This window comes from Astyanax mexicanus, chromosome 12, assembly GCF_023375975.1.
Source record: "Astyanax mexicanus isolate ESR-SI-001 chromosome 12, AstMex3_surface, whole genome shotgun sequence".
In the NCBI taxonomy this organism is placed as follows: domain Eukaryota; kingdom Metazoa; phylum Chordata; class Actinopteri; order Characiformes; family Acestrorhamphidae; genus Astyanax; species Astyanax mexicanus.
Window position 1 is genome coordinate 7383108 of NC_064419.1, and position 22394 is coordinate 7405501.

General features: G+C 37.3%; 1 protein-coding gene across 1 annotated transcript; it reads left to right on the forward strand.

Moving 5' to 3' along the window:
- Nucleotides 1–1695: 1695 nt before the first annotated feature.
- fsd1 (fibronectin type III and SPRY domain containing 1) lies at nucleotides 1696–21547 on the forward strand. The gene is made up of 13 exons (XM_022670260.2): nucleotides 1696–1837; nucleotides 4419–4514; nucleotides 5075–5206; nucleotides 8724–8825; nucleotides 9966–9988; nucleotides 11175–11296; nucleotides 12667–12876; nucleotides 13443–13541; nucleotides 13720–13873; nucleotides 14435–14517; nucleotides 14882–15133; nucleotides 15804–15892; nucleotides 16117–21547. The coding sequence occupies exons 1-13, from the start codon at nucleotides 1703–1705 to the stop codon at nucleotides 16225–16227; spliced, it is 1608 nt and encodes a 535-aa protein (XP_022525981.2). The 5' UTR covers nucleotides 1696–1702; the 3' UTR covers nucleotides 16228–21547.
- Nucleotides 21548–22394: the final 847 nt, after the last annotated feature.

Consider the following 22394-nt stretch of genomic DNA (forward strand, 5'->3'; position numbering starts at 1 on the left):
ACCAAAGGTAATCTGGCAATTTACGAAACTGCACCTCACGCTGTGACACCAAGCCTAGGTCTAGGATTTTACAATCAAGGCAAAAGTGTATGGCACTACTACCCACACAGTTTAATTCCTGTTGGTTAAATAAATCCTATTGGGTGCAACTATTTTATTTGGAGATGAGTGTATTCTTGAAATTCATTCTTAAATGTAATGTCTCAAAGTTGTTTCACCTTATTTCTTCAAGCAAGTTGAGATTAAAGCTCTTCTCATAATCTGGGATATGAATAAGCAAGAATCTTTCACTAATTGCTGTGAATAAGCAATTGTCTTTATCTGCCAACTATTCATTCATCTTCTGTTTCTAAACAAGGATACGGACATCAGAACAGGTGTTTTTGAAGGACATGGCCATGCTGAGAGGCTTTCAGCACTTTAGCTAATTGCTCAGTCAGAGAGTGATGGTGTTTGTGAACTGTTTGGTAAGCATTGGGACATGTGACCCGGTCCTTTCTTCTAGCTGCCCTTTAGCCTTGCTGAAACCCTACCACTGTGTGCCGCCTTATGTCAAATCCAGCCCATAATGTATTCAAAACCTGAGACTGTAGAAACCACTGTGGTTATAAAGCACTACTTGTTTAAGTCTAACCCAATACCATTGCCTTTAACAGTGACTTTTGACTTTACCTGCTGTAAAATTAATTAACCCAAACATCTAGAAATTATATTTATATAATTGTACAACATATAACTTGAAATTACTGCAAGATATATATTTATACAAGTGGGAATAGAAAATACATATTCTTGTGTTTATCATCTACTATATCAAAGATACGGTTAATGTGGCACTGTAATAAACAGCTCTTACTGTATCACGTGTATCGGGTACATTATTGTTATTAAAAAAACAATATAATAAAAATATTTTAAAACAGTTTTGACTAAGAACTTACATTACATTATATTGGTTATTATCTATATGTATACTCATTGTTAAGGTTCATTTTTGAGCAAAGCAAAAATTCAATTTTTCACATCCCCAGAGAGTTCTTTGCCATGAGGTGCGATGTTGAATATCCAGAGGCTAGTATGATAGAATTGTACCCAAAAAGAAAAACAAATTTAACAGCCCTGCCCCCTATTGACAACTGAAAATTTCTTACGCTAACGAGTCACATGACAACAGGAACGGACAGTGAAACAGTTTGGAAATGGTCACTGTGAGGTGTACTCACTTGTGTTGCCAGATATTTAGACATTAATGGCTGTCTTTTAAGTTAATTTATGAGGAAAGTAAATCTATACTATAAGTTATATCCAAGTTTTATTTCTATAGTGTTGTCCTATTGTATGTACACATCTTGCCATTTCTCAGTGAGGTAGTCATAAATTCAACTGCAATCGAAAACACTATCAAAAACTGATGAAACTGGCTCTCATTTTTATTTCAGTGTATAACATAATTTATCATATTCAAAAATGTTGGCGATATTATTGCGTACAATACGATATGGCACACCCTTAGTATACATACATTTAAGTGTATAAAATCTGTGGTAATAGTACTGCTAGCTTCACCTCTCACCTGATTAGCTAACTACATTTCAAAGCTAATGTTGTTAGTAAGTTAGCATCTTCAGAAACTAACTACATTACCCAGCATGCCCCCTTGATTTCGCGCATGCGCACAGCTCCGCCTGTGGCCTCGGTAAGGATGCAGTGCTCTGTAGCAGCAGCATCAGTACCGAGGCGGCTGTACGGAGCGGAGGCTTCACCGAGGACCTGGGCTCATAACTCGTCTACAGCTCTCAGCCTGGCTCCCGGAGGCGCCAGCATGGAGGAGCAGAAGGTAAATCCGAATTTTCTCCGGGAGAGGAGCGGGTTTAGCGGGAAAACCGCGGGGTTTAGAGTTAAACAAAGAGCAGCAGCAGCACACGCCCTGTGTCCAGCAGCAGCAGCAGCAGCAGCTCTAATTCACTGATAATATAAACACCAGCTCTTATTCTCCGCAGTTCTGATATTAAACTGCTGAAATATGAAGTTCAGGAGTCAGTTTGGGGTTTAGCTTCAGTTACACTAGCCGAGAAGGTCAGCGCAGCTCTGAAAAGCTCCTGATAGCCGAGCTGTGGCCCAGCACTGCAGATATGACTGTTAATAACCATAAGCCATGCTCTTCCATAATGGTGCTGTTTAGGGATGGACGATACTGATCAAAATGTTACGGTATTGCGGTATTTTTTTACTAATATATCGTATTGTATTCTTAAACATAATTAGTGATACTAGCTAGGGATGCACAGAAATGAAAATTCTGAGCCAATACCAAAAAAAAAGATTTGCATCATTTTATACATTGAATAGACTACGTATATTTTATGTCTCGATTTCATAAAAAAAGCTAAAACAAAACTATTTGAAACCATTTAAAATGTTTATTTAACCCTTAAAATATTTACGTTATTTATTTCAGTACACATACCAATAATAAAAACAATATTGTTGTTTTTTTTATTGTTCTTTTTCACCATTAACACAGCTGAACACCAATCATTTTTACTTGACTTTTTTTTGGAAAAAATAAATGGTACATCCCTTACACCTGTCTAAAAGTTTGTGTGAATACCAAAAAAATAAATCTAGAATACCAAAAATGCTTATTTTCAAACTTTTATTTTCTTATCTCTCTCTCTTTTTTAAAGGCTGCCTTTAAAGAACAACTAAGAATTATACTTTCTTTAGTAAATCAAGCCATAAACAGTATGATGTATAATGGTGTATAATCAGATATTAAGAAAACATGCTGAGTTTATGCAATGTAAGATCTTGTGAAGCTTGTTGAGCCTAAGCCAGTATTTTATTTTTAGAACTGTATGGTCTGTCACGGTAATCTGTGTGGATTGTGGCCTTTGAATTTGACCACTGTTTAAATATAGAGTTTTTACTCTATATTTATACTAAACCCCCCAGTCCCATTTCCACAACCAGGGATGCCAGGTATAGAAAGCAGGACACAAACGGTGTGCTGCAGTCCTGGTAATGGGCAAGCTGCTTATTTTTCTGCTGAACAGGTAATCATCACTGAGCTTCAGTGAGGTTGCTAACCATTGCTGGGTAATTTACACTACCACTAGTGTAGTAGAGACATTTAGGCATTTAGGATACTGAAAAGTGTGTGTGTGTGTGTGTGTGTGTGTGTAGGTAATTAGTTGCAGTAGTATATTTTTTGTATTAGTTAGGCATTTTGAAATGCTCTGAAAAATGATATTATTTTATTCCCATATTGCCTGTTTATACTGGTTTAAGAGCTGTGTTTGAGTAGAGAAACACTGAAGAGTGTAGTGGATAACAGGGGCAGGGCTGCAAATTACTGCATTCTCCACAGAGGAAGTTCCCTCTATTCTTGTGTCACTGAAAGCACAGATTATTAAATTATGAATGCACACTCTGACCACACCAACGGATACTCTCCAGCTGCTTGAGAGCTTCATTCAGGTTTTGAACCCCCTTTTTACCAGCTAGGGCAAAATTTGTACACATAAAAGCACATCAGAGCATTCTGCTCATCCCTGAAGCAGTTCTCCCAGTTATGGGAACTCCCCCAGTGCTGATTTACCATTAAATTCTCTTTTTAATCCAGGCTTAGGTTTAATCTGGCACTGTGAGGAAAGGTTTAGTAAGGTTTGTTTAACAGATTTTTAGACATGTATGTGTATGTGCATTATAAAACACTATATACTAGTGCAGAAAATCTTAGTCTCAAAAAATTAGAATATCATTAAAAATTACTTCATTTCAGTAATTCAGTTCAAAATGTGAAACTCCTATGTTATATAGATGTATTACACACAAAGTGATCTATTTTAAGCGTTTATTTATTTTATTGTTGATGATTACAACCAATTAAACCCAAAAATCAGTGTCTCAGAAAATTAGAATATTATGTAGGACCAATTGGTACTTTTGGCAGTGTGGGCAGTGTGCCAAATCCTGCTGGAAAATGAAATCCCCATCTTCATAAAAGTTGTCAGCCGAGTGAAGTGTGAAGTGCTGTAGGATTTTCCAGGAAAACAAAACTGCTCTGACTTTAGACTTAATAATAAAACACAGTGGATCAACACCAGCAGATGACATGTCTCTCCAAACCATCACTGATCATCAGTAAATTTTACATTTCATTTGGAAATCAAGAGACCAGAGTCTGGAGGAAGAGTGGAGAGACACACAGTCCAAACTGCTTGAGGTCTAGTGTGAAGTTTCCACCAATCAGTGATGGTTTAAAGCTGTTCCAAAACTACAGTTTAAAAGTATTTAATGAACACTGAACCACTTATGTAAAATGAATAATTCAATTGTTGTTCAGTATCAATTACTTCACTTGCATTGTTAATGTGAAGCTGTAAAGAACCTGAATTTATATGTTTGTGTTTCAGGAGTCCCTTCAGAAGATCGTCACCACGTTGGCTCTCAAAAATGAGGAGATCCAGAACTTCATCTGCTGCATGAAGCAGAGTCTGCAGAACTTGGAGGTACGTCTGAAAGAAGATTTCTAGCACATTTTGTTTTGCTCAATATTTTTTGAGATTATTATTTAGGATTATCAAGAGACACGATCCTCTCTCATTGTTTAATTGGCGGTCCTAGTTGTAACTAGGATCATGTTGTGATCATGTTTAGAAGCTATACTTTACAATGACTAGCTCTCACTCTAAGGTGTAGAAGAAACTACCTCCACCATGCTTGAAAGCTGTATTTTTGACTGACTAGCTCTCACTGTGAGGTGTAGAAGAAACGACTTCCACTACATTTGGAAGTGCTACTTTAGACTGACTAGCTCTCACTGTGAGTTGTAGACAAGTCTACCTCCACCATGTTTGAAAGCTGTATTTTTGACTGACTAGCTTTCACTGTGAGTTAAGGTTGATCTATTTAATTATTATTTAATGTTATTAATTATAACTATTATGGAGTAATACAATGAATTGCATGTTTCTATAATATGTGACAATATTAAATAATATGTGACGATATTAAATTCTTGGTCTACTGCCAAAAGATTATGATCCCATGCCGCTCTGTGTGTGTGTAGGCGAATTCCACACGTGTTCAGGAGGATCTGGAGTCGGAGTTTACCTCTCTTCATGCTGTTCTGGACGAGCTAAAGGAGGGCATGGTCACCCGGATCAAACAGGAGCGGGCCAGTCGCACATATGAGCTACAGGTGAGGCATGCTGGGTAATGGTGTTTCTGTTATTGGAGTGCCAATCATGAATTTACTTAGTTTAATGCCTTATAAAACCTGGGAAAATCGCAGAATCCAGGTGGAATTCTGGAAATGTGTTGAATTTTGGTAAAAGGGAGAAGGTAAATTGGCTACACACATTGAACTATTTTTTTTGAACCCTTAAAGAACAGTCAGTAATATATGAAAGCAAGTGTGTAAAAATGGCTACAGGGATCCAATTTCCAAACACTGGAAAGAGTTTTCCTCCCCACACGGGTTGCCAGATTAACACACGTTGACCAGCATCGATAAGTCTTATTCCGAATATATACAATGGCAGTGTTCTAAATGCCTGTCTCTACTATAGTAGTGACATATAGTTGTGAAAACCTTCAGAAACCTTACTGAAGCTCAGTGGTTACTTGTTCAGCACAAAAATAGCCGGCTTGTCCGCTTCCATGGCTTTCAGCATGCTGTTTGCGTGCTGTTGTCATTATCACAGGTTACTGTGATGTACCACATAGTTCTAATAAGAAAATACTGTCTGAAGCTCTGCTGACAAGAGCTGCTGGTTCTTTAAACACCTCATGTTTCCTTGATATCTAGTTAGTACAGAAAATATAATTCTTTATGGTCCATTTATTATTTTTAAGTTAGTATTTAAAAACAAATATTTAAACTACAATTACAAGGTCTGCATATTCTTTGTAGTTAAGAGGGTCATTACTTAAAAATGTAAAAAAAATTATGATTAATTTAATTATTGGACAGTATATACATTATAGTCTGCTCTCATTGGTCAGAAAAATAGTTACTGTAACATGCCTTTTGTCTAAGCATATTTCATTACAAAGAACGTAATTTTTCGTGTTTAATTGGGGTTTATTAAATCGCTGGAGCAGTTTTATACCTGCATTGATACCATTTTAATATGAAAGTAAATCACTGTCATATTAAGTGTAACCTCATTAGCGTTAGAATAATCTAAGATTGCATTGAGCATCACTGTGGTATTCATATGTATATATGTATTTGTGTGTGTGTGTGTGTGTGTGTGTGTGTACTTCATCCTCTCAGCTCTTTGAGTATGTAAGCATTAATTCTACTGATAATTAAAATAGATGTAATGAATTCATCATTAGTATTCTGAAGAGCTCACGGGCAGTTAGATGGGCACACCTGGAGAGTGAAAGGCCCCGGCTGGTTCAGTCTGCTCCAGTACTCACAGCTGAGCTGTGGGCAGAACTGATCCTCTGGGATTATCCGCTCTCTGTATAATCCAGTTTTACTGCTCCAGGCCTGTCTGGACAGAGCTGTGCTGCTGCTGCCTGTCATCACACTGAGGAGATACATCACACAATCCTCAACCTCACAGCATCATCAGATTACATCAAATTAGCATTAATAACGTTAATAAAGGCTGTGATGAGTCTGGATTCTGCTAATCTACTGTATGTTAAGATAATGTAATAAAATAGTCTTATACAAAAGAATAAACAGGCACCCCTGTTCAAGCAATGTTTTGTGTTTCTGTATATAAATCCTCTGAAAGAAATAAATCCTCTGTAGGATGTTTTCAACACATTGTTCAGTATATTAAATTAAGCTTATGAGCAATAACTATGCTTTATAATGCTGAATCTTTGTATAAGATTATTTACATATTTTACTTGTACATAACACATCATTTACACATAATTTAATGTGGGGTGCATGTACATATAAATGTTCCTTTTTTTATTCTAAATTTATTCTTACTCAACATTATTGACCTTATTCATACTAAAAGCACATTTCCAGTAAAAACATGGATTATTTTGCATCTACTATTAATTATTTAGTATTCACTATGGATTATCAGGGAATTATCTTGGAGCTACTTAGAATTTTTCTATTTCCATTATAAATTATCCTGGAGTTACTTAGAATTATTCGCTATCCACTATGAATTTTCTGGGATTTACTAAGAATAATTCGGTATCCACTCTGCATTTTCCAGGAGCTACTAAGAATTATTCGGTATCCATTAAGAATGATTTTGTCTCCACTATGACTTTTACGGTAGCTACAAAGAATTATTCAGTATCCAATATTAATTTTCTGGGAGCTACTAAGAATTATTCGGTATCAATTTAGAATGATTTTTTATCCACTATGACTTTTACAGTAGCTACAAAAAATATTCAGTATCCAGTATGAATTTTCTGGGAGCTACCAATAATTATTTGGTATCCACTATAAATTGTTTAGGAGCTGCTAAGAATTAATCAGTATCCACTATGAATTATTCAGGAGCTACTAAAAAATATTTGGTATCCACTATGAATTGTTCGGGAGCTACTAGGAATTATTCAGTATCCACTATGAATTATCCAGAAGCTACTAAAAAATATTTGGTAGCTTTTTTTTTCGGGAGCTACTAAGAATGATTTGGTGTCCGCTATGAATTACCCAGGAGCTACTAAGAATTATTTGGTATCCACTGTGAATTATCCAGGAGCTACTAAGGATTATTTGGTATCCACTATGAATTATCCGGGAGCTACTAGGAATTATTCAGTATCCACTATGAATTATCCAGAAGCTACTAAAAAATATTTGGTAGCTTTTTTTTTCGGGAGCTACTAAGAATGATTTGGTGTCCGCTATGAATTACCCAGGAGCTACTAAGAATTATTTGGTATCCACTGTGAATTATCCAGGAGCTACTAAGGATTATTTGGTATCCACTATGAATTATCCGGGAGCTGCTAAAAATGCTTCTGTATCCACAATGAATTACCCAGGAGCTACTAAGAATTATTTGGTATCCACTGTGAATTACCCAGGAGCTACTAAGAATTATTTGGTATCCACTGTGAATTATCCAGGAGCTACTAAGAATTATTTAGTATCCACTATGAATTATCCGGAGCTACTAAAAATGATTCTGTGTCCTTTATGGATTTTCCAGGAGCTACTAAGGATTATTTGGTATCCACTATGAATTATCCAGGAGCTACTAAGAATTATTTGTTATCCACTATGAATTATCCAGGAGCTACTAAGAATTATTTAGTATCCATTATGAATTATCCGGAGCTACTAAAAATGCTTCTGTATCCATTATGAATTGTCCAGGAGCTAATAAGAATTATTTAGTATCCCCTATGAATTACCCAGGAGCTACTAAGAATTATTTGTTATCCACTATGAATTATCCAGGAGCTACTAAAAAATATTTGGTATCTGCTATGAATGATCCGGGAGCTATAATTCGGTAGAATAATTCGGTATCCACTATGAATTTTTTTGTATAAAGTATGATGTGTCTTAGGGCTGCTCTGAGTTATTCAGTATCCATTATGAGTTATGCGGAAGTCACTATGAATGATGTAGTAACTAATATTAAACTAATTTTGGATGTCTTGTATGTATGTGATCCACACTCAGGCATTTATTGGGTTAAGTAAGTATATAAATAAATTATTTAATCCACAGTGATGATAGTAATGATGTGTGTGTGTGTCTTCAGAATCAGCTAAGTGCCTGCACCAAAGCCCTGGAGAGTTCAGAGGAGCTGCTGGAACTGGCCAATCAGACGCTCTGTTCCACTGAGACTGACGGCTTCTCTCAGGTACCGCCCACTGGAGCGTTACACTCACTGTCATCTGCAGATTCTTATGATTCCCACTTTTGCGTCTTTAAAATTTAACCCTCAATAAAAAATATATATTTTTACCTGCTTTTAACCTACTTTTCTCCTGTTGATATGTCAATCTGAAAACTTAAGAACCAGTGATTCATCATGAATGTCTTTGTTATGTAACTGCGTAATGTTGCAACAACTTAATAACACTCTTTTAGTGAGTACATGAATACAAAATTGCCACATATATGTCTAATAATAATAATAATAATAATAATAATAATAATAAAAATAGAATTACGAAAAAAATGTTTTGTTACCTGAGGACAACACCATGCCGTAAAGGGTTAAATACCATTATTGATTTGAATTTTATTAGTATTTTGCGATTGCATATCTCTCTAAATGTTTAAATATCTGTATTTAACATAACAGTATAATAGTATTAGAGTATTGAATTATGATTAATTATTATTTTTGCAGAATGAAAACTCAGTTATGATTCTAAAGAAACTATACACTGTATATGGATATTTCTACATTTGCAGATTTCTCTACTGCCTTATATATATAGTTTTATGCAATAAAAAGTTTGGGCACCTCTTGAAATAAAGTGCTGATAATATTCTAAAGTATAAATCTATACTTTAGAATCTATCTATTTAAGCACAATTTCAGTATTTTTCTGGCTTTGATATGTTAGAAAAATAAAAAGGGAATAGTTAGCTATGTATTTTTAATTATATGTATTACTTTTTACTGGGTTAAAAGAAAGTAATTTAAAAAGTAATTAAATACTATTATGAGTTCTGAATGTATGAATATATGAATATCTGCATATAATTAAATAACCACACCCATCTCTATTATTATAAATGAGGGTTATTGTAATGAGCAGTAACATGTCTGTGGTCTGACCCTCTTTTCTGCAGTACTGGGGCTCTGGCTGTGCTGGGATTGGTGGGATTGTAACTGGGGCTTTGTAACAATGCTGCAGTTGTCTGTGCCTGCTGTGCCTCTCCAGCTAACCCATGCCTGTATAACTGATGTATTGTTTTATTGTGACGCTCTTTCTCTGTCTCTCTGTCTCTTTCTCTCCTGTCTTCCTCTTTTCTCCTCTGCGATCAGGCGGCCAAAGACATAAAGGATAGGTACAGTAGTCCTGTAAACCCCTAGCTGTGTATTTAGACCACCCGAGTCATGTGTCAGCCTTTGAGAGCCACAGCAGTGTGTATGAGACGTTTGGTGTCTGAAGTTTAAATGTCATGAAATCTACACTGTATTTAAGTTTTGAGTCATTTAAAGTGGTTTATTATGAAATAATTGGAAAAGTGTAGAGTAGTGCAGAATAAAAGCAGAAAGCCAAACAAATAAAACACCTTACAAAAAGTTATTACACCAAATGGTTATAAATACACTGCCTGATGTTGCAACGCTAAGGCTACTTTCACACAGTAGTTCAAGTGACCCAAATCCATTTTTTTTAACCAAAACAGATGTTGATTTTTGGCTGTTCATTTTATCTTTTTAATGTGATCTATATCAGAAATTTGTCTGAACAGTTCACGCTCCTAAACTGATGCTAATGCATTAGAAGAGCAGCGTTTCACGTAAAGTTTCAGTTTCATCGTCTCCAGCATCACAGGAGATATCAAGCTGTTCCAGTCTCTGCAGCTGGGCTTATCAAAAAAAAAAATTATTTATTTTTTTTGTATCTACTAAGAATTAGTTGGTGTCCACTATGAATTATTTGGGAGCTTCTAAGATTTATTTGCTGTCCACAATGAATTATCTATTATTTATATGTATTTCGAGTTGTGCTTTCTCGGGGCTCCGGCAGCTGATAAAAGTAACATTTTTAAATATTTTGAAATCACTCCTAATTTAGGCTGCATTATTTAACTGAATATTCAGGTTCCTTAACTTTGGAACAGCCTTGTATGACGTAACGGCTGAGAAACACATCCTGGGCTTTAGAGTGCAGCTACTGTATTCATTTTTCTAGACCATAATCTACTGTATGTTTTTGAAAATCACTGCTGTGGCTCTCCCAAGACTGGCAGTAGTGAATACACAAGATCAGCTCATTCTGTATTTACACCATCATCAGTGCTGTAGTCATTATTAGAGCTAGCAACTGCCTTTTATTCATTATTTCTGCCATGGCTTATTATTTACTCATCTTTCTTTTGCTAGATTCTCACTTTCTGTCTCTCGATTCATTTTGCCATCTTGCTTTTTGTGTGTTTTGAAAGAGATACAAGATGTGTCTGTAATTTATCCAGAATTTTCTGTTCACTGTGTAGATTTAAATGTATTGTATGTTTGTGTATGCAGTGTTACTATGGCTCCAGCGTTTCGGCTCTCTCTGAAGGCTAAAGCCAGTGATAATATGAGTCATCTGATGGTGGACTTCACTCAGGAGAGGGAGATGCTGCAGGCCATCAAATTCCTCCCAGGTCAGTTTCTCTCTAGCCACTTTCTGCCAGACCTGTCCAGTTCCTCTGTATGACCAGACAAACCAGTCCTAGCTGGAATAACTGTAATAATATAAATATGCACAGTACCACTCAATGTTTTTGACAAACCTTCTAATTTAATGTTTTTTTTAATTTATTTTAAATGTTGTAGATTAATATTAAAGACATGAAAAAAAACAATTAGCATGCACATATGAAATTGCATAGTAAACAGGAAAAAAGTGTTAGTCCTCCCAAATTATTTGATCTAAACCTGATGAACTGAGATGGTGGTTTGAGGTGATTTAATTGGGATGAGCTGGAGCTTCACAGCATGAAGGAAAAGCAGCAACTATTGTTCAGCACCTCCAGGAACTCCTTCCTTCAAGATGCTGAGAAAACTATTCCAGGAGACTCTCCCTCATGAAGACACTGAGATTAAAATACCAAGAGTGTGCAGATTTGTATAGTCTTTAATATTAAATTTACAATGTAAAAAAAAAAAATCATAAAAAGAAAAAAAAACACATTGAAACATTGAGGCGTTTCTGAACTTATGACAGTTCCAAGTTATTAGGGGTGTTTCACAAGGCTCTTCATTATTTGCAACCACATTTCTCTTATAAGGTGGTTCCTACCTAAAAACTTTCCAACACTGACTTTAGCTAGAGTTTAAACTTTCTGACCTTTATTAGAAATGTATTTCACTAATTTTCAGTAAAAATATAAAATATGAGGTCGGTATAACAGCATCTCTGTGAGGACTCAGTCTCATAAGTATTATTACTAACCCATTTTGTGGAGGAAAGACAGTAAACCTTTTAACCCACTAACTGGATACCCCTCTCCAGAGCTCATCACAGCAGAGCTAACAAGACCACCTATTAGGCTAAAAGATGATCTGTAATTGCATTTGTGCTTTTGATTTAATTTATTTATACTATATTTTTAGGATTTTTATGTTTTTTTTTTTAATACTAATTCAGTTTTTTTATATGCACTCTTCGTCAGTGAGGCTGCCCTTAATTTGTTTGCAAGTATAATAAAGACTAACATTAAGTAAGATGGTTGTAAATCATGTCCAGTTTAAAGGTTTCTCTCTGGTGTTGGGAGACTGCTTGTTTAAACTCCCTGGCTTGAAGCCCATGAGTGTAATTGGTGCTCTCTGGATGAAGGATGGCCTTGTTTCTCTCTCTCCCTCTGTCATTCAGGACAGTTCTGGCTGAGAGGAGGGATTAGAAAAAAAAATAGTACAAAATTTAAGGAAATTCAAAAAGCAGTTTTGAATTTGTTTATAATTTACAAAATAAAATAATGTAAAATTCTGAGATAAAATAAAAATATATCTATGTCTCTTTGTGTGTCTGCAGTTCCACCTACTCCAGAGATCCAGGCGTCCGAGTGTCAGGTGTGTGATAATTCTATCACTGTGGTTTGGACGTTACCAGAGCCTGACTCTAAAATCGACCACTATGACCTTGAATACCGGCGGATTAACCACGAGGGACCACCCAGAGCCCGGGAAGACTACCCCTGGATGGTGGTGGAGGGCATTAAAGAGAGCGAATTCACACTCACAGGTACACACACAGTACCCACCCCTGTAGTACCCACCCCTGTAGTACCCACCCCTGTAGTACCCACCCCTGTAGTACCCACTCCTGTAGTGATTCCCCATCCTGTAGTACCCACCCCTGTAGTACCCACCCCTGTAGTACCCACCCCTGTAGTACCCACCCCTGTAGTACCCACTCCTGTAGTGATTCCCCATCCTGTAGTACCCACCCCTGTAGTACCCACCCCTGTAGTACCCACCCCTGTAGTACACACTCCTGTAGTACCCACTCCTGTGGTGATTCCCCATCCTGTAGTACCCACCCCTGTAGTACCCACCCCTGTAGTACACACTCCTGTAGTACCCACTCCTGTGGTGATTCCCCATCCTGTAGTACCCACCCCTGTAGTACACACCCCTGTAGTACACACTCCTGTAGTAATTATAGTACCCACTTACACAAAGTATCCATTTACAGGTTCATCAAAAATCCAGCAGTGCACAGTTCTGTTTAACGTTATATTAACCTGTGTGTGTCTGTCTGTGTGTCTGTCTGTGTGTGTGTGTCTGTGTTTGTGTGTATTTCTGCAGGCCTTCGATTCGACACGCGCTACATGACCTTCCGGGTGAAGGCGTGTAACAAAGCTGTAGCTGGAGAGTTCTCTGAGCTGGTTACTCTGGAGACACATGGTGAGACACACACACACACACACACGTGAAGGGTAATGGGGCATGGTGTTATTGACTAAGGGTAAAACATGTGAGCTGATGTGACTGAAGACAGTTTCCCCTACTCAGTGTCTTTACCCATAGATAACCAGAATTTTACACCTTTTCTCTCTCTCTTTCTCTCTCTCACTGCTTCCAGCTTTTGTGTTTAAGCTGGACTCAGGCTCGTCCCATCAGAATCTAAAGGTGGAGGATTTAAGTGTGGAGTGGGACAGCAGTGGCGGGAAGGTTCCGGTTCAAGACATTCGGAAAGAAAAGAACAGGACCAACTCCCCCATGCACTCTCCTGCCAGGTCTGTGTTGTTGGAATAGTGAGATGTGTAAAACTCACTTTTTCTGTCTGCTTTTGTATTTACTTTTGTATATACTTGTGTCTCGACTGCCCCATAAACACGAAAATCCCCATCCGTCAGTTGAAGATCCGCACTTTCTGACATTTTGGTTGAGATCCTAACAGTACACCGCAGGATTAGCCAGCAGACTTCATCTGAGGGAGGGATCTGTATGTACTGTCCATGGCTAACCAGCAGATGAGGGAGCTCAGCTAATCTCACCCACTAATACGGCCGACCACTCAGCTCCATGCTCCCACTGGGCGAGCCACTAACACCACCCAATATATGCCATTGTCTTCCTGTTCCACACGGTACATGTAAGATGAGAGAAAATATTTAGAGTATGCTGACATAATCTAGGTAAAATATGCGTTAAAAGCTTTATTTTGTGGTTTCTCTCTCTTATCTCTCTCTTATTTATAAATATGGACAATAGAATATAATTTGTATGAAAACAATAATAGCAGTCTTAATGAAGGTCTCGTGTTTTCACCATTAATTATACATTCTGGTCCTCAGGTCAGCAATGATGTCTCCGAAGAGAGCACCATCTGCTCGAGTGGGTCGCGACCGCTTCACAGCAGAGTCCTACACCGTTCTGGGTGAGTGAACTTGGAGGACATGAGTCCTCCTCTCATCCATACAAATAACGTCCTTGGAAGTGGAGATCTCAGCATTTTCACTCTACTTTGTACAGCTAAACTGTCAAATTACAATTAAAGAAAAGTTTATTGCTATATATCATTATATGAAAGCTTTTCAATTTCCATGTTTAACTCTACAGCCTCAGTCCACAAGCTTCTTATACTTTAGTGTACTTTGTGTACAGCTGCTCATGAGGGAAAGCCTGATTTGTTTTTACAGCAGTGGAGTAAAAATGAATTGCACTCTCGAACTATAGGGGAAGCACAGGAGCAAAATAAATAAATAAAAAAAGCAACAATTGTCTGTGTTTCTGATCACCAGCTGACACTATGATAGATGCTGGGCAGCAGTACTGGGAGGTGAAGTTTGATAAGGAAAGTAAAGCCTTCGCTGCGGGAGTAGCTCTGCGCTCGCTGGGACGATTCGACCAGCTGGGGAAGAGCAACGCGTCCTGGTGCATCCACCTGAACAACTGGCTTCAGCAGAGTCTCACAGCCAAGCACAACAACAAGGCCCGGACACTGGACTGCCCCATCCCTGACCGCATCGGCATCTACTGCAACTACGAGGAGGGTGAGAGAGCCTGCTTTAATCTCTCTGTGTCTGCTGTAATCTATAATATATGCAATAAATTATTATGTATCTACAATTAATTAGTAGACATCCACTGTGAATTATTCAGTAGTTACTATGAAATATTTCTCATTTTCTATTAAAAATGTAATATTTTTTATTGACTATAAGGCTGCACTATATGTTGCGATATTAATGAATACAGAATTTTTTACCAAATTTCACCAGAAGTCAATGACTCAACAGGTCACAGTATGAAGTTTGTACTCCATATGATTAAGATTAGAGTAAATTAAATTAACTTGGGTATTATATTGAAATTTATATTGTGTATATGATACGGCACACCCCTAGTAACCATTATAAATATTCAGTGTCCAAAACACAGGGCTCTAGACTAACTTTCTGCACTGGTTGCACCAGTGCACTTAACTTTTTTTCTTAGGTGCACCAGCACAAAAGTTAGGTGCACCCAAATTTGAAGCACAATTCTACAAGAATGGTATCTAAAAATACTACATAAAATTTTTTTTTAAGGGCTTCAAACATCTTATGGCTCAAAGTCTGCTCAGACTGCTGAAGATACTTAACAGCTCCTTATTGAAAAAAAAAAATCTGTCGTAAAGCATTTATTGTGTGCTTAAGTGTAACATTCTATTTTTCTTTTCAGGCACGCTTTCTTTTTACAACGCCAAAACCAAAACACTCATGCACACGTTCAGAACCAAGTTCCAGCAGCCAGTTATTCCAGCTTTCATGGTGAGAAACAACCAAATATTAACAGTGATTACATGATTGCTTTATTATATAGAGCTAATTACAGGTAGGCACTCTCCCTGAACACTGACTTTATGTTTATTTGGGTTTAGTATTCTAATGTTATATAGAGTTGATCACAGATAGATACTCTCACTGACTTTAAGCTGTTTTTATAATTGTTTGTAATCGTCAGTTGGCTCTCTGCCCTTTGTCTCCCCCTGTAGGTGTGGAATGGGAGTTTCTCTGTACAGACGGGTCTGCAGGTGCCCACAATTGTGCAGAGCGGGCAGAAGAGAAACAGTAACACCAGCAGCTCCAACGCCAGCCTCACCTAAACCTTCACCAGCCCGGCCTCACCAGACCCTGCACCGCTGTAGAACTGTAGCCTGGAGCTCAGGCTTATAGCAGCCAACGTGAGCAGCGGCCTGAACTGGATCAAGCCCGTTAGTCCGTCCCACCCATAATGCATCTGGCCCTTGTGAGGGAGCTGTAGCAGCCTGCTGCGTTTCACTCAGCTCAGCTCTCTGTGCCTTTAGCTTTCTGACTCCGGCCGTGGACGAGCAGCACGCTTCAGAATCAGCAGTTGAGTTGCTTGAATCACCGGAGGCCGAATGTGGTCGTGCATTATTCTGTAGATTCTTATTCTGCTCATTCCAACTTCTTACAAGTGTGAATTTGGGAATTTCACCTTAAAAGTGATGTAATTGCATTGAAAAATGAGCGTTGCTATTCAGATATACTAGGGCTGGACCCGAATATTCGGGTATTCGGATATTCGTTCGTTGATTAGGTATTCGGTTTTTAATTTTGGTATTCGGATATTCGTTTTTTTTCTCCTTTCCAGAGTTCCACCTCAGTCTAACCACTTCTGTTTTCGCGGGTCCCGTCAGAATATCTTGCGCGCGGGACAGAACTGAACTGTTATTGGCTGGAGCGGGAGTTTAATCCAGACGATGCGGGAGCAAATTAATAAATAGTTAAGAAAACTGTAATAATTGTAAAAAAAAAAAAAAAACTAAAGAAAACTCTCAACGCGCAGGATGGACCGACACACACGCACACACCGATGGTGTTTGGACTGGGGTAAGAAACGGGACCGCACTATTCAGCACTGCTGTTTTAATAAATATATAAGTAAATTTGAAGCATTAAATGTAGTTTATTTAATTTATATTAGGAACGTGGGGCGGGAGCGGCAGAAATGTGTATGTGGCGGGCGGGCGCGGGATTAAAAGAAGCAATTTTTTTGCGGAGCGGTAACGAGACAGAAACGCGGGAGCGTGGAAGAGTGGGTTTAAAAATCAGTCTCGCGCAGACCTCTATTATACATGATAAAAAAAAAACGAAACTGATTTATATAATAAAACGTAAGGGGTAATGTGGCAACAGTAGGGGCTAAATCGGTTACAAAAGCCTGGCCTACAAAAATGATGTCTGAACGAATTTCCTCTTATCTAATATAATTTAAAATGGTTTAAAAATATAAAATAATTTCTAAGCAAACGAAATATTTAATATTGAGCTTATAGCCCAAGTGCAAAAATACAAAATCAGTAATACGGCTATGCCCTGCACAATGCTTAAACCGAAATAGACCAAGTACAATAACGTCATTAACAATGACTTTCCTCTACTCTAATATAATTTAACATGGTTTAAAAATATAAAATAATTTCTAAACAAACGAAATATTTAATATTGAGCTTATAGCCCAAGTGCAAAAATACAAAATCAGTAATATGCCCTGCACAATCCTTTAACCGAAATAGACCAAGTACAGTTTACAATGACTGTCCTCTAATATAATTAACAATGTTTAAGAATATAAAATACTTCCTGAACAAACGTTTTTTTTGTTTGTTTTTTTAAGCAAATAGCCTAAGTGTGAAAACACAAACAGCAATTTACTGGGCTGGCTTGCGCAGCGGAGAAACCATGCAGCAGCAGCAGCCTCCTAGCCTGCTTACGCAGCGGATAAGCCGCGGTGTAGGGCAGCAGAAATTCCGGGATGAAAACACGATGAAATCTGGGCTAAAAACACAGAAAAAATATGGGGTGAAAACACAAAAATCCGGGATAAAAACACCAAAAATCCGGGGTGAATATGTCTCGTCGGTCAGAGCAAATTGAACATTTTTCAGTGGATTAAAGGGGCCGTGATTTCCTTTTTTTTTTTTTTTTTTTTTTTTACCTCTTTTTTTAAAAACGAATATTCGAATATTCGCTTTGAATCAGTGCCGAATATCCGGAGCTCAAAAAACGCTATTCGGGCCAGCCCTAAGATATACCCATTATTATGTAACTTCTTGGCGAGAATGATTTGGTGAAAAATATAATGTACACAGTTTTTTACTTGCTACCTGTTTCATGACATTACATCCAATTGCATTGACTGACTGCATTTTTTAAACACTAACTAAACCCCCTGATTTTAGCTGACAAAAATTGGAAAAAAAAAGAAAAAAAAAGTAGGAGTAGCAATTTGCCAGGGGCACTGGGTGATGTATGGGTTTAGGGGTGGGGCTAGAAGGGAGAGCTGAATGGGCTGAGCAGTGTGCCTCTGATAGCGCTGAGACGCAGATGGTTGGGCGCCACCAGGGGCGGTATTATTGATTGACTGATTTGCATATTGTACATCATACTGCAAGGGTACTGCTATTTCTGGGGTTGTTTGTTAACATTCCTCGATCCACAGTCTCATATGTGTTTCAGGAAAGCTACTGTTATCCGACCTCACTCCCACTAAACACTGGCCAGAGTTCAGCCTTGCTCACAAGATAACACCTTATAACTTATACAGGTGTGGATGTTCCCATGCGGTCCCCTAAAGTAATATTTAGTAATCAGTTCAGATACTGCTACAGCTCTGGAAAAAATTAAGAGGCCACTTCAGGTTCTGGATCAGTTTCTCTGGTTTTGCCAAGATTTATAGGTATATGTTTGAGTAAAATGAACATTGTTGTTTTATTCTACGGACAACATTTCTCCCAAATTCCAAATAAAAATACTATCATTTAGATTATTTATTTGCAGAAAATCAGAAATGGCTGAAATACGAGTTCAGAAATCAATATTTGGTGGAATAACCATGTTTTTTTTTTTTTTTTTTTGAAGTTTTTATGCATCTTGGCATGTTCTCCTCCACCAGTCTTACACACTGCTTTTGGATAACTTTATGCATTTACTCCTGGTGCAAAAATTCAAGCAGTTCAGTTTGGTTTGATGGATTGTGATCATCCATCTTCTTCTTGATTATATTACAATGGTTTTCAATTTGCTAAAATAAAAAAAACTCATTATTTTTAAGTGGTCTCTTATTTCCAGAGCGGTATATTAGAGATGATGAGCCAGTAGCTCTAAGTCAGTAACTAAAACTAAACTAAATACACTTCTTTGCATTATTTTTCACCAAAGCATTTCGTTAAAGGCTTGTGTGTGTTTGTGTGTTGCATTCTCACACTCTGAATGTCATTCTTATTATGCTTCTATAATTGTGTGAGCTGCTTCAGATCTGCTACAGATCTGCTCTGCACTGAGTAGGATAGCACACTAACCTAGTCCTGGTACAGTAGAACAATACTTACAGAATGTATTTATCATTACAGAGCCAGCAGCATCCTGAACACTGGGTTAGAGAGCATTTACTTAAATATATAAACCGGGTCTGGGCAAGCATACTCCAATCAAGCATAACATTATGACCATCTTCTTGTTTTTTTACATCTTTTATAGTTCAATAATTACAGACTGTAGTTCTTTGTCTGTTTCTCTGCATATTTTAATATTATCCTCCTTTTACCCTGTTCTTCAGTGATCAGGACCCCACAGGAGAGAAAACCACCACAGAGCAGCTATTATTATTTGGGTGTTGGATTAATCAATTAATCAATCAATCAATCAGTGCTACTATGATCGGGAGGTCGCTGGTTCGAATCCTGGTCATGCAGCTTGCCATTAGCTGCTACAGCCCTGAGAAAGCACAATTGGCCTAGCTCTCTCTGGGTGGGTATATGGCGCTCTTTCCCCTCATCACTCCTAGAGTGATGTTGATTAGCATAATATAAAATAAGTCCGAAAACTAATAAGAAAAAAATACAATTTAAAAATTAAGAATCATAAAAAAATAAAGGTATAATAATTAAAGTTAATAAAATTAGTCAATCAAAAAAAAAAAAACAGATGAATAATTAAAACTAACTTAACACATAAAACATTAAAACATAAATAAGCAATAACTAAAAACAATAAAAGAAAAAATAAGAAGAGTAATAGAGGAAAGGTAAAAAGACAGCTAAAGTAACGTTACTGTATTTTTTGCACTATAAGGCGCATCGTATTATAAGGTACATTATAAACGAATGTCCATTTTCTGGTATGTTTTCATACACAAGGCACACCAGATTATTAAGCGCATTTTAAGAGACACTATAAGGAACTTATAATTCAGCAGGTAAATCTAAGCTAAGGAAACAAAGCTGTGATAAAAAAAAGATTCTTTTAAAGTCAAATAAGCGCTGGAGGTTAATCTACACAGATTTCTCTCCTAAAACTGTTTATATGGGTGAGTAAAGTGATTCCGTTTATTTACAGTGAGCTTACATTTCTGAATTTCTCTAGCACCTAGACTGGAGGATTAGCATTAGCGGCTAACCGCTAGCAGGTAATGCTAAAGCTACTCCAGCAGTCCTACCCCTACCCGGGGTTAAGAGCAGACTACAGGCCGATAATGCTTACCTCTGAATGGGGAAATAGCGGTTAGCTGCTAATGCTAATGCTGCTCCAGCCCCAGTGCTAAAGAAATAGACTTAAACTGCTTTTACTGCTTCTTACAACCTGACTGGTAAAATTCATACATAAGGCTTATTAGAAGCACTAATGAATTTTGGAAAAAAATTAAGGATTTTAAGTGCATGTTATAGTGCGGAAAATTTGATATTTTGAGTATCAAAATGAGAAAAAGGTAATTAAATAACCAAAAACAAACATAACTAAAACAGATACTAAAATCATACAAAAAAACAAAAATCAGCTAAAACTGAGTCAGGCAGGATGATGATAAAGTATACAGAGAAACAGATACAGAACTACAGTCTGTAGTTATTATAGAACTACAATGTGCTCCAATATGACTGGTGGAGCTAATTATGTGATTGATTAAGGGAATATAATAGTAATGTAGAAACAAAGTGGTGGTCACAGTATTATGTTTGATATATTTTGAGTATATGTCAGCAAGGGTGTGTGTGTGTGTGTGTGTGTGTGTGTGTGTGTGTGTGTGTTGGTAGGTTTGCGTGAGAGAAACCATAATGTATTGTTGCCTTTGTAATGGCAGAGTTCTCCACATATAACAGGCATTACTAGTTTTTGCTGCACGTTGTTCTGCAAACAAAGGGCAGACGATTGTATCATGTTTTTGTTCTGATTTTTGTGGTGCTATTAATATGATTTTTATTCTACGTCCCGCTGACGGGATCCCACTGGCACGCTCCTGCAGTCTGCTGTAATTCTTCTGTAAGTAATAATACATATAACCTGCAACGCTTCTCAGCTGAAACGGTAGAGTTTTAACAGTATTTTCCCGTCCAGAACAGAATTCACACTGTAAAGACCTCCACTATGTATTCCCAGGCAAGGTAATAAAACACTGACACCGCTGCTTGTGTACTGTGGCTCATTAATACAGGGTAAAAACATGGATTTAAAGGAGAAATTTGGTGTGAAATGTAGGGCTGCAACGATTAGTCGATATAATCGACAATGTTGATTATTTAAATTTGTCGACTACAAATTTCATTGTCGACTAATCGTAAATTTGTATCAGCCCCTCATTACACAAAGTGCTGTGGGACAGAAGCGCTATGGGAGATGGGTAAATGACTCACTCACACAGATTACACTTAACTTAGTTTGTCTTTAAAAGTGCCCAAACACAACAGATTACATATTTAATTACTAAATATCAGTACTTTCCACGTTTAAACAACATCTTAATGTTAATATGGATTTTACATCTTATACTCAGCTGTTTCTATCATTTTTATAGAGACGGAGGAGGTAGCAGAAATAATCGTTGACTAATAGAAAAAAATAATCATCAGATTAGTCGACTATCAAAATAATCATTGGTTGTAGCCCTAGTGAAATGGACTTGGGCCTAAATGAAACATGATCAAAAGTACAACCTTTTATTAAAGAGCCCATGTCCATTTACCCCGAGTATTCTGTAATACAGCACTTTAACCCTATGCTTTTAACAGGCTTACAATGCTTGTGATTGGGGCATATAGATTATTACCATGCAAAGAAATCACGATTTCTACTCCATTATCATGCTCAAAGTAGCTCCAAACTTCATTGGTAGAATTATGAGGTCCTTGATATTTTAAATGAGACACTGAGAACTTTAAAAGGGCACTGGTAGTTCATTAAAAAACATTGTATTTATTATACACATAGGACTTTAGGTGGTTTTCCAGGTGCCTCCTTCTTTAAAGTTAAGTCA

Excerpts from the sequence above, each read along its gene's own strand:
- fsd1 (XM_022670260.2), top strand. The coding sequence starts at position 1,703 with ATGCAGTGCTCTGTAGCAGCAGCATCAGTACCGAGGCGGCTGTACGGA. Across the intron at positions 11,297-12,666 it reads GGCCATCAAATTCCTCCCAG|TTCCACCTACTCCAGAGATC; the intron begins GTCAGTTTCTCT and ends GTGTGTCTGCAG. Across the intron at positions 15,134-15,803 it reads CTACTGCAACTACGAGGAGG|GCACGCTTTCTTTTTACAAC; the intron begins GTGAGAGAGCCT and ends TTTTCTTTTCAG.